The sequence below is a fragment of the Leptosomus discolor genome, chromosome 25 (assembly GCF_034619465.1).
Source record: "Leptosomus discolor isolate bLepDis1 chromosome 25, bLepDis1.hap2, whole genome shotgun sequence".
Classification (NCBI taxonomy): Eukaryota; Metazoa; Chordata; class Aves; order Leptosomiformes; family Leptosomidae; genus Leptosomus; species Leptosomus discolor.
The window spans coordinates 2,638,982-2,651,703 of record NC_141415.1 but is presented as its reverse complement, the minus strand read 5'-3'; the positions used below and the strand labels follow the sequence as shown (position 1 = coordinate 2,651,703).

The following is a 12,722-nucleotide window of genomic DNA, read 5'->3' as shown; positions in this document are numbered from 1 at the left end:
AGGAGCCAGAGCAGCACCTCTGGGTTTGCATGGTAGTGCAGTCAGCTCTGTCGCTGACAAACTCCACCATTATCTTAGTCATTTTTCCCCAGAGCCAGCTGCATTTTAAGCTGTAGGATAATCATACATGGGGTCTTTTTCTTCCTTTGTAGTGCGACAGCAGCTGGATTTGCATCAGGAAACCCACTCCTTAGTGTGATGCTGCACTGCAATTGTGCTGCTTTTGAATAAAGCTTTAAGGGCCACATGCCTATAACAAAGCACAGGCTACTGGATATAAATGTTTTGAACCTTCAGAGAATGAAAAAACCAAGTCTGCCAAGAAAATGAAATCTCCCATTCATTCCAGCAAGGTGAGATACTGAAAGCTAAAGAAGACAGGTTACATGTCACCTCAGACTACAACTACATGCAAATGGTTTTCACATACAGGTTTTTCCTAATGAGGAAGCTACTGTGGGACCAGTAAGAACACGTTTTTAAGATTCTATCTGCCTTTTCCTAGGGGCCCAAGGCCACTGGGATACTCAGCCAGCTGCCAAAGCCTCCAGCTCACCCTGAAAAGAGTTCTGAGGGATAGAAATAAAATTTAATAACGTATCATGGACAAAGCCATTCTTCCAGGCCAGTGAATGCTGGATGGGAAGATGCACTTGGTGAGAGTCACAGGTATTGTCGGCAACCTATTAATCTTGTGTCTTGAGGAACATTAAGAGGAGTGGGGCTGAATTTTTGACTCCTTCTTTGCACCAATGACTCTAAATCTGACTCCTTTCTCCAGACTAGTGCCACACTAGAGGTTTTCAAGCCTTCTTGGTAAATGATGTTCGTGGAAGAGGAAACCATTTGGTATTTCTTCTCAGTTCATGGTGGAGTTGTCTCCTTGATTGTCTTCAGCCCCTGCACACGTATTAGCATCCTGGGAGTGGTTTCTAGTTGTTTCCTGGGCCACTATATGTCTTTTGACCTACACTGATACAGCTCTGGCCATGGGCTAGATTTTAATCTAAATTCTCTCGGGATATTACCGGAAAGCTCTGGGCCCATCCATCAATCTGTTTATTCACTGCATTGACCAGTCTCTCATACCTTGATCTCCCCCAACCCCAATGACTCAGACATGTTCTGTTATCCATGCTGCCATTAGGGTATTTGGGATTAAAAAAACGGCTGCAGGTGTGATTGGTGTTACCACCATCCCTTCTGCTGGCTGCTGAAAAGGCTGTTGCCATGACCCATGAATGCTGCCTGTGGGGCTGGGGTGTCAGCCACAGCCCTGCCGCCCACTTTGCTTCCATCCATGCCATCCCTGAAGGGTCAGGAACATCAGCAGTCCTGCTCTGCATGGCCTCACTGCTTTTCTCCATCTCTTCCTTCTCTCTCCTCTTTTAACAACAGTAACCCAGACAGCATAAGTGTTGGACACATATCTGAGGAAGCTTTTGTTGACTTCAGCTCCTCTTGTCAGCACTCTCGCAGGTAGCATTTAGATGACCTTTTCCCATCTGTGCCCCATTTGTTCCTTTTCACTTCTGTAACAGGATGGAAGCATGTGAAGAAGGGTTAGACCTATGGAAAAATACCACCCCTGCTCACCAAAGGTTACATCCACAGTCTGTGCTACCCCTGGACCTTGCTCAGATACTGCCTGGGAAAATGCTGGTTGGTCGGGAACAGGACGATGTCAGGGAGTTGTGAGCAATCAAACAGGCTGGACTGCAAACCCCCCTCTTGGCTTTGCAGCCCAGTGGCTCCTGCTGCCACCAGCAAGCCTGGACACTGCAGATCTGTATTTGCACAGCAAAATCCTTCCCTTTGCATGCCGTCTGTCCAGACTGCTCCCCATGCCAAGAGCTGACGGCTTCAGCCTCACTGCCTTGCATATAATGTTTCACCACTGAGGCCAAGGGCAGGATCTACCCTCCAGCATGATGGTGTGCAAGCTGGAGGGTTGCTGTTGAGTTATGCTCTCTCTAGATAACATAACCAGGTGGCCATCATTCTTTCCTGGCCCCTCAATAAAAACACAACTCAGTGCAAACCCTCAGCAGCTTCATCTTTTTGCTTTTATCCCTTCCACCACACTGCCATCAATGTCTTGCTTGCCGGCATTGTCTGACTGTACTGTGGAGCAGCCGGATTATTCCAGCCACCCCTAAACCCATTTACAAGGTGCCGAGACCTCATTTTCGTTGCACTTCTTTTGCTTGTGCACATTGAGACACTTCCTCCCCACTACAGGAGTAGACCCGTTTTTCCCATTCATACCCCAAAGCAGAAATGATCTGTTTTGCTTTAGCTGCCAAAATATTCCCTATACAATAGAAAAATGCCCACAAAGGTTGCACCAGCAGGACCGGTCACTATCTATCAACAGTCTTGACCTCTGCAAGATGAACAGTGTTCCTGAAGATCTCGTATTTAGCAGAGATGGATTTAGCTGAAGATAGGAAAGGACTGATCTCCATTCCAGCCTGGCCTGGAGTGGTGCAGGAGCCCAGCTCAGGGGAATGGGCTGATGCTGTGCCCCATCTTTACTTCTTTCCCCATGTTTTAGGGCATGTTGAACCCTGCAAGCAGGACTCAACCCCCAAACTCTGCTCTGTGCCTGCCTAAAGATCAGAGGATCAGGAAGACAATTGGACAAGAATGCTTTTTTTTTTTTTTTTTTTTGAGAGTATATATCACATTATGCTAGAGCACACTGTACATAAGATCTCAGCTCCACAGAGCAGATATTCAAAGCCTTCAGTGGGACTGAAGGAGATATTTGGTTTTGTGTGCTGTGGGAAGCATTGTCTCTGCCTGAGTAGTCAGGGAGTCCTTGCCCAGATATTTCTGCCCTTCTGTTCCCTCAGCCTTCAAGAAACCTCCCAAAACCTGTGCCATTTTTGATAGCCCCTCAGCCCTATGAGGGGTATCTCACCACATCCTCTCAATGCAGTGGAGACTCTTCTCCGGCACTTTGGTATCGCCAGAATCTCCAAAAAATATGCGAGATGCAGATCTATTAAATGAAATCTGCTGATAGCTTATTCCACTCCCTCCTTTCCCACGGATGCTGCTTGTTATGCCCCTGGTGTTTCTGTCTTATATGTCCCCTGTATTGTTCATTTTGGGTGAACTTGTCGGGATTTTGGAGAAGGCAAGGACATGGGGCAGGCACCTGCCTGCAGTGTCTTCTCCTGAAAACAGGGGGATACATTTTTGCCACACAGGGAAAAAATCCCGGACCTTTTCGTCAAGAAGATTTTGGTTCCTTGCTCTGAGAGTCGAAACCCTCCTTGATTCAGGCATTAAATCCCGATTTATATCAAAGCCTGATACAGGTCAGGAGCTGGTGAGACCCCAGGAGAGCTGATGTCTCGGCAAGGTGTCGTTGCCCCATGTAGATTCTTGCCTTTAGATCCAGCCATGAAATTTTGACCTGTTCTACAACCGACTGTGCACCCCCATTCAGACACGCTGGTCCCCAGATGAAGGAGAAAAGGGGTGTAAGGAATCAGAGTGATGCTGTCTATATTTCAGTAGGCTCCCCTGCCCCAGGCTTAGGTCCTGAAGTTAGGCAGCCATGCCCAGGGCAAGGAAATAATTTAATTCTTCAGGAAAACACGCTGTGATTTAGCCATTTCATGAACCTGCGTAGCTTTTAAACACTTCCTAAGCATGGAATTCTCATTGTATCCTCAGTCTTTCTCTACTGGAACCGCACATTTTCGTTCTCAACGTCCACTGTAATAAGTGGATTATTAAAAAAAATTGGGCTTTTCCCTTCTGCTTTCTAAATATTCCCAGACATGGCAGTCCATTTCCAAGTTCACTCCCACCTACTTCTTGCCATCTCCATGTTGGCACTGAAAGGATCTAATTCGTAATTAAAAAAAAGACTTTTCTGGAAAGGCGAAAATAACCCAACAATCTCAGTAGCACCAAATTCCAACATCTCCCTCTTTGCCCTACAGATCATTAGGCTTATAGCCCCTACCTGGCACATACAGAAACTTAACGAGATAGATTCCAATGAGAAATCCTACACGATAAAGAGACGAATTAACTGAAATATTCTGTTATACAACTCGCTGTCTGCTGCGTTGAAATGACCTGAAAGGTTTTATTTTGTATTTTTTGTTCTAAAGTGCCTCTAATTACATTTTGTTAACCTATTTGTCTATATATGTTATATTTATTTTTAAAATAAGTAACTCAGGCTACTTATTAGCCACATTATAAGATATAACAAATTCTTTTAAAAATTATTTTTATTGTTGGTATAAGGGAATAAGTGACATTTCCATAATTAAAAAGAAAAAATTCCATCTTTGAGGAATTTTACTAATGAGTATTTTCTCAGGTGCCATTTGCGTTCTCAGCTTATTTGCCAGACTAAATTCACATGACAGAATACAACAAAAGAAGAGAAAGAAGTCCAAAAACTGCAGCAGCCAGAAAGAAAATATAATTTTTTTTTTTTTAAATGATTGATCACAGTTTAATGGAAATGAAGAAAATACCTGCTACACAGTCATGCAACAGACAAAATTCCTACTGCACAAGAAAATAAAACCGCATCTTTTTACATCTAGAACAAATGCCTATTGCTACAGTGATGAAAATGGAGAAATTAAGAGTGGTGGGGAAGACTCCATTTGTGCAAAGGGAAACCTAGACACTGCCCTTTAAAAATAACCCCCAAACTTTTCATTAATTGCTGGTCAAATCTGAAGAAATTATGCTTAGAATCAAACATGCAGTCGTGGCCAGCTCAGCAGGGCGAAGGGTGAAAAGGAAGAAACACGCATACACACAAATCCCATAGCTAATAATTAATTAATTCATTAATCAATCATAGAAAGAGGGAAGGGGGGGAAGAAATCTTACCACCAAATTGGGTAACCGGCTAAGACCTTTGTGCCACTGAAGAGAAAAGATAAAATTAGTCCAAGCAGGTGGTAATCCATTAGTCCAGGCTGGTGCAAGGGGAAAATCTCAGCGAAGTTTTCAGAAAAACATTAAGTGCGAAAATGAAGAATCCCCCTCCTTCCAGAAAAAAAAAAAAAAAAAAAAAAAAAAAAAAAAAAAAAAAAAAAGAGTTAAACAAAGTCCCTTGTAGTGCGGATGACTTTCTGGCTTGTCAGAAACACACCTCTCCAAGCCTTTTCCCTGTAGATCATCCAAAAGCGTCTATTAAAAAGTGCAGGGCTTGGGGATGTCAGCAGGCAGCCAATCAGACCGCATGGCCCAAGGTAAGGGATGAGTCTCAGCTCAGGGCTGTCAATCATGCTCTCCTCCCCCTCCACCCCACAACTTTGTTCCTAGCCCTCGCTTCCACAGTCAAACCCTCTTTGCAAGAGACTTTACTGGGGCAGTGAGATTTTTGGTGTTTCCTTTTTTTAAAAAATTTTTTCAAATTTTTGTTTTTAACTTCGCTTAGAAACCCAGGATGCACAGACCCTGCTTCTGGCTTGGCATGCCAAGACTTTGCAAGGTAAGGGTGAAGGGTGACTGTGATTGCGCTTAATCTCACGGTGGGGGTGAGATAGACAACTTATTCTTTAGATGGAGAGGGAGGTGAACATTAACCCTTGCGGGAGGCAGGGCTAATAGGAGCACCAAAGAAGCGGAATAACCCTGTGAAGTTATTGATGTGAGCCATGTGGGCAAAACTGGTTATAAACTTTAAATGAAATCTCCACTGCTCAGGTTTTTCAAAGCGTGTGGGTGGGATGGGTGGAGCAGGGGAGCAGTGGCAACCTGGTTTTCTATTGAGAAAAAATGCCATATCATGGTGAAAGGGGAGCAGGCAGATGGGAAGATGTCCCACTAATCAATTTCTTGTGAAGTGCACCTCTGGATGCAGAAAGATGAAAATATTATTGAAAAACCACACATGTAATAAAAGAAAAATCACAAGCAGCATCAATTCTCTAAAGAGCTTGCATGTTACAAATATACCCAACAAAGATACTCCTTGAAAATACTTTTTATTGCATAGAGATACTGTTTTTACAGAAGCTATTGTTTCAGAGTAGCAGATCTAGGGGATAACTCAACAGAATGCGACAAAGAAATGGGGAAGTCAAAAAAGTTGCTTTTTCTCATAAAGCATCCTCAACAACCACAACTCTATTGCCTGCAGTGGAGCTGCCAAGTTTATGATCACCTGGAGATTTGGTTCTTCAGGAGTAGCCATCAAATCAATTTATTGCAGAGCAATGGCTATAGACCAGCAGAGGTCCAAGGTCATATCTTGGGCAGCCCAATGCATCTCATGGTTTTGAAAGTTATAGACCTTCTCCTGACATTAAGGCTCTGGATAGCAATGCATTCCTTTTTTGCTATTTCATTACCAGGATGCACTTCCCTCATGCCTCTGTCTTTCTCGATTCCCAGTTCTTATAGATTTTAGTGTATTTGGACACTGAGTTAGTGCAGAGCTGTTTTCATAGGTAGTACTTGGTTTCCTGGCCATCATACATCCAAGAGAGGACATCCACCAGCTGTTTGCTCTGTACCTTAGCTCTTTATCAATGCCTGTGTCTGCTGCAAGGACTATGAGGCCAAGCTTTTCCAGGCTTAGTCCGATGGGCTTTCCGGCTTGTTCCTCTTGCAGGATTTCAGATCCCAAAGTGTATATTTGGTGTAGTCTATCCTGGCAAATCTCTTAACCTGGCACCCAGCTATGTTTTATTGAATGCAATCACTTGGGTTTAAGAAAGCAGTTATTTTCAAATGAGCATTTGGAGACAGACACATGGATTTAATCTGTTCCACTAAATTAAGCGCTACCTGGGAATCTTCCCCAGATCTTGAACTCTATTGTCCATATTTTGGCTATAAAGCATGGACCCTGGCATGGGCCTGACCTGGCCAACTTGCACAGCCCTGAAGAAATTTTAGTCACAATTTGGGGTTAATGTGGAAAGGGAACTCTTCCAAACAGACCCTTAAGATGTGACCCACCTGTTCTGGAGGTTGAGTTTAGCAGAACGGATGAAGATGGTCTGTGTCGCTGTCTCTCTGTTTCCAGTGCCAGCGAATGGTCACGGACACTTACTGGTTAAAGTAAGTGAATTGCCACTGCAGCAATTCTAGCACAAGCAGACCTTAATTTGCTACGCAGACTTGTACCTCTATTGATGGGTGTTTTGGAGCCACAGAAACAGAGTGAGGATTAAAAGTACTGAGTAACAATTTCTGCCATTAAAATGTCAAACTGTTAAAGAGGCAGCAGAATGAGAGACTGAAGTGAGATACCTCAGGTGATACTACATGTGACTGACGCCCGGTAGAAGAGGACAAAAAATCCCCAATGCTGCAGAAATCCAACTGGGGAAAGCTTTTGAAATCTGAACTCAATGCAATCACTGGAGACCACCATCAAGATCTTGGTGGCTGGGGTGTTCCTGTCCATCAGACATTGTGGAACAATACAAAGTGCTATTTATCAATTTCTTGATGCTAGCATTTATAAATCAAGCCACTAACAAGCTACAAAGTGCTTCCTCTGCAGACAACTGAGTGAGGGAAAGTGATCCAAACGCCAGAGACTTTATTTGCTATTGTGTGTTGGGCAGAGATATCAATGTTGCCTCGAGAAGGGCTGCATGAAAAAGCAGCAGAGATGCTAAAGCGCCCACCCACACCCCAGTAACTGCCCAACATCATACTGATGAGGCCAGAGAAAGGTTTTGAAAGGTGAACAGCATGTTGATAAAGATTTGCTCCCAAGTACACTGAAGTCAAGGGAAAGCTCTCTATAGACTCTGACAGGTATGTGACGAGGTTTTTCAGGTTGCCTGTCCTCCCACACCTTTGAACTTCTCCCATCCACTGCTCTGAACATCATGGACTGTTTGTCTCAGCATTATAAGGAATTCATGTTGTCTTATCTTTTAGGAAGAGACTGTGTTTTGAGCGTGTCTGCACTTGCTTTGGCTTGGAGATCCTGTGAGATCCTGCAAGCAGAAGGTCCTTGTTGTCTCTAACCCTGTTCACATGTGACTCCTAGTGACTCTTGGCTCTGAGTTTGTCCCACTGCAATGAGTAGAAAAATGAGTAGAAAAACAACGGCAGGTTTCAGTCACATCTTCAGTTGTACCAGCCTAGATCCCCAAAGCCTTAAAACGGCAGGCATGTCTCACCAAGGAGTATGATCTGTCTTGCAGGATGAAGACTATGTTGTCTGTAAAATGAACAGACTTACTTTCAGTCTTCTCTGCTGTGAAATGAAAATCTGATGCATACATGCTAAAATTATCCTGGGGATATTTCATGCTAGCCTGAACAAATATTTATAAGTTCTACAGCAAACATTAATTTTAAATGTAATATCTAAGAGCAAATGACAGTTATCCAAAAGAGTACAATTTCAAAATTTCACTCATAGATACCTCCTTGTGCTGCTGACTGACAGTTTTATTTACTGAGGGTCTTTTCAATCTCATCAGTCTGTCTAGTTTGGCAATATTGACTCTTATAGACCAGTTTCAATATGCCCAAAAATGAAAAAAAATGAGGAAGCTAGATGTTTGGCTGCTCAAGAAAAATCCTGTTGCCTTTACAATGTCAGTATAAAGGTCCTTCTGTATTGTGCTAACATTGTGGTACTGCAAACTCAACAACTGTAGGTGCCAAGGCATCCAAAGGGATCCTTTGGTTTATTCTAACACTCCGGCAAAGGAGCATTGTAATCACATTGAAAACATGCCTTTCCTTCCCCTCAGTGCTCTAACTTTTGTAACTTTTCCTTCTTTTAGTTTTTCTTCCTTTCTCCACCAGAACCTACCAGCAGGAAGAAGCCAAGTGCCCGGGGAAGGTGATGGGACCATGGAGTCTTCTGCATTTGTTCTCAGCATTTCAACACACCGAGCCACTGATGACTGTGAGCATCAGGAACTCAAACCCTTCCTGGTGTGGTTCAGCTGCCCTTGGTGGAATTACTCCACGGTCAGTCTGATGTGAAGAGAATGACTCAGACCGCACAGAGAAGGGCAGGAGATGGATCACCTGGGATGACCTGACAGAGGGGGTTTAGATGCCTGATTCGGTGTGTTGGGGAAGGCAAGGAACATACAAGACCTGTGATCCATGTGCAGCACTAAGCAATGGCATCAGTGCTTGATTTGCAGGTTGACTCCTGTTCAGTGATGGAGGGGGTTCAGCTGGGTGCTAGCCATCGAATTGTGCATTTGGCACTTCTGGGCTTGGCCAGAAACAGAAGCTGAGAAGGTGAGTCCTGTGAGATCATGGTCTTTTAAAGGGTTTCAAGTCTTAGAAGCAGATGAGTTTGTTGTTTTAAAGACCTAAATTTTGGTCTTAATATCTAAAGTGGAGGTAAAATCGCAAATTATTTCTTCGATAGCTCTAGCCATCAGTCCTGATGTAAATAATGATTTAAAAGTATGTAAAGAGCTGAAGATATCCTTTCTCAAAGCATGAATGAGCCGTCTGAGTACCTTCCATCTTCAACTACTGAAATCCCGTGTTTCTGAGAACTGTGTTTGCCGCTAACTTGTGACTGGTAATATTAACATTTCTCTCTAAACTTACCTATTCCTCAGTTTCCTTGGCCAAATCTCCTCTCTCCTAGATCCTTATGTTCCCTCTGGCTCTAACAGACTATCCTCCTCTGCTCTTTCTAGTTCTTCATGTCTCAGTTCAGGTTAGCTGGGCAGCCAAGGCAGTCACTGTCTGGAAACAGCAGTCCTGTATTAACACCTAAGCAGAGCAATTTCAAGAAGGGCCTCAATGGTTGTTACATCACTTCTGATCTTTGGACAGGACCATCTCTGTGTATTTCCACGTGTCTTCTCAACGTGCTCTGCCACCAATGATCTGAGGGGTACGCTCCAGCGCATCACCATTGCATGGTCAACCTAGCATACCCCTCACTCCTGTTAGGTGCAGGTCATCTTCATGTTTACTCCAGCAAAGCTTTAACCTCCCAGCAAGCTCATAGCTTATGCGGGGTTGCAGGAAGGCTGCCTTTCACGTTTGCCTGCCTTTTATGTCCAGTGCAGCACTGCCTGCAGTTGTTGTGTAAAGTGTTAGATGCCTACAGAACAGTCAGCCACAGGGCAGATGTATCCGCTTTTGAAAATGGATCTTCACCTCTTCAGATGGACACCATGCTGTGGTTTCTACTTGATATTTTTTTGGAAATTTCCCTTTGCTGAAGACACGTGTGTAAAGCAGAGGACAGGCAGGCTTTAGCTGAAGGTCTGGTGGCTGTTGAGATGATGGTGATGGAAAGCTCTGAATTTAGCAAAACCCTTTACCATTGTTTTTAGTGTTCTAGGAATAATTTTATGGCTTATTTTTTCTGCAAATAGCTTTACCTCACTAAATTTTTTACAAACTATTCTGAGCTCATGGTGTAGAAATCCTGTACTAATTTTTGTCTTCCAATGATGGTAGAAACTCTTTTGAACCCAGCTTTTGCTGCAATATCTCAGAAAGTCTTGTGACTAACAGACAAGGACTTCTGTTTCTTTTTGTTTAGAAACAAAATATTCCGTTTTTAGAACATTGTTGGAGTAACTTGCTGTCATATTCAAGCTCAGGAAACTTGGGTTGTGTTCTCAACTTCGTCAATGATTCCTCATATCATTTTGATGTCTCAGGTTCCTTATCTGTCCCTGTACTTCTTGCTGGTATAACTTGTGAAATAATTGCTTCTGTCTATATCCTATTAGTCCCTTCAGGAGGGAACTGTCTCAACCTCTGTGCAGAGCTGAGCTAGAACATCAAGGGACAGCTATGAACCACAGACGTAATAATTAACAGTGAGCAGATGAACATATGAGCAGAACTGGAGTCCCAGTCCTTGTATTTGAAGGGCAGAATGAATGATAAATAGTGCTCCCCATGGTTTAGTTTTTCTCCTCCTTTTTATTCACATATATCTTGTTCTGCAGGCAGGAGAGCATAGGAAATATGTGAAGTGGAAATGCTGACTGCTGGTTCCTTCACCACTGCCAGTAAGACAGAAATCTTCTAAGGTCACCTCGTCTCAGTGCTTGGGTGCCACTGAAATGGAGCTGTTACAGACTTTGAATAAAAACATCTTTCTTTCACTGTCACCTACTTAAATTCCTTTAGCACCTCACCGTTCAAACTATGGCTAGATTAGATCTTTCCTCTATCTTGCCACGGAGATGTTCAGAAAAAAAATCACCTAATGAAGCCCTAGGATGCATGGGTTTTTAATGACTATGACGACCTGGAGCACATCTCAAACTTCAGTAAATACAAGGACATAAATATTGTGTTCAACTGGCACAATTTTGCCTGAAATAACATTGGCCCACATCGCGTCATGTGGGCACACTGCTTTTGGCAATGGGCTTAGAAAGGGGCAGTACTTGCGATGAAGCTTTAAAGTCTTCTCTGTTAACCTTTTGTTCTTCTCTCCAAGTCATTCCTACTCCAGGTTGTCCCTACTCTTCTGAAGTAGAGAGACTTGAATCTGGTAGGGTAGGACATCTGTCCCATCTGCCATCAATTGTTAGTGGGAAAATTATTTCCAGGTAACATTTAGGGTTCTGTTCAGTCTTCACCTGAGCCTCTTTGGGCAGGCTAATGCCCCATAGAAGAGATCTCAGAAGGATTTCTTACACAATGATGTGATTATTTTTTTTTTCACCAATTTGAAGCAATAGCTCAGGATACAGGAGAGGGATATGACTAGGATGGTTGACCACGTGTACAGTCCTGACTGGCAGCCTGTGGGCATGTGGTCTACACGTAGGTGAATGTGAGCAAATGTAGATGGCTGAGGGTGGATGAACGTGTGTAGATCAGTGATCATAGGCGTATAAGGCCTTGCCGGTGGGGAGCAGCCTCAAGACAAGTCCCAGAGATTTCTGGGGAGCAGGTCCATTATAAAAAGCAGAGCAAGGCTCGTGCATGCTGTCTCTCTGAAATTGTGTAGTGAAGGGCAGTTTTACACCTTGTGTGTTTGAGGGCAGCCTTGCTTTATGGAAGAGGCCAAGCTGCCTTTCACAACTGCAGTAAATCTGACTAATTGGACTAGCTGAGCACATGATGAAACTATGCCCCAGGTCTTGGGCTTGTTTGAAGACAGCTCTGTCTACCTTGACATCTGGAGGAATGCATCCCAGGGATGGGGGGGAAGGGATGGAGAGCAAAGGGAGCAGAGTTATTCCTCTCCCTTCTTTCCTTCCCCAGGACTCCAGCCTGGCAATATCCTGGAGGCTGGAGAATACACAGTAAAAAATGAGACCAGCTATTTTTTGCCGCAGGCTGCAACTTTCCACGATGTTGTAGCTGGAAATCGTGGGGCCCTCTGATGTAGGCAGGTGCTTGTGCTGTTGGAGCAAAAGGAGCTGCCCACATTTACATCAGTGCTGCATATCTCCTAGGCTGTTTGGTCAGCCATGCTGTAGGGTAAGGTGAGGCACTGCTGCTGGATCACATCTAGGATTGGAGACCTTCTCCTTGCTGACACTCTGCTACCTGCCCAGGCTGCAGTGCCCATCTGTAATGTCCCCATCTACTCACACCTCAGTCCTGAGCACACCACCAAGGAAGTGCCATAGTCCAGCACAGCCAGCACAACACAAGAGCAGGTATAAGCAATATTTTTTTGCCTTTTTACACAGCTCCAAGGAGCTGCACTCCCCATGCTAATGGCACTGCCAAAGGTTGGGGTTGATGACACAGATCTCAGTCTTTCTTGCATCTTGGGTTTTCACTTGCAT

The 12,722-nt window shown here is 43.9% G+C and overlaps 1 protein-coding gene across 1 annotated transcript in view; it reads right to left on the bottom strand.

The window, feature by feature from the left end:
- The window catches only part of WNT3 (Wnt family member 3), a 53,955-nt gene extending 48,997 nt beyond the window's left edge, over positions 1-4,958 (bottom strand). Inside the window, exon 1 of the mRNA XM_086478126.1 lies at positions 4,879-4,958. Within this exon, the coding sequence (XP_086334252.1) occupies positions 4,879-4,958 (80 nt within the window). The remainder of the gene's footprint in view (positions 1-4,878) is intronic.
- Between the last annotated feature and the right edge of the window lie 7,764 nt (positions 4,959-12,722).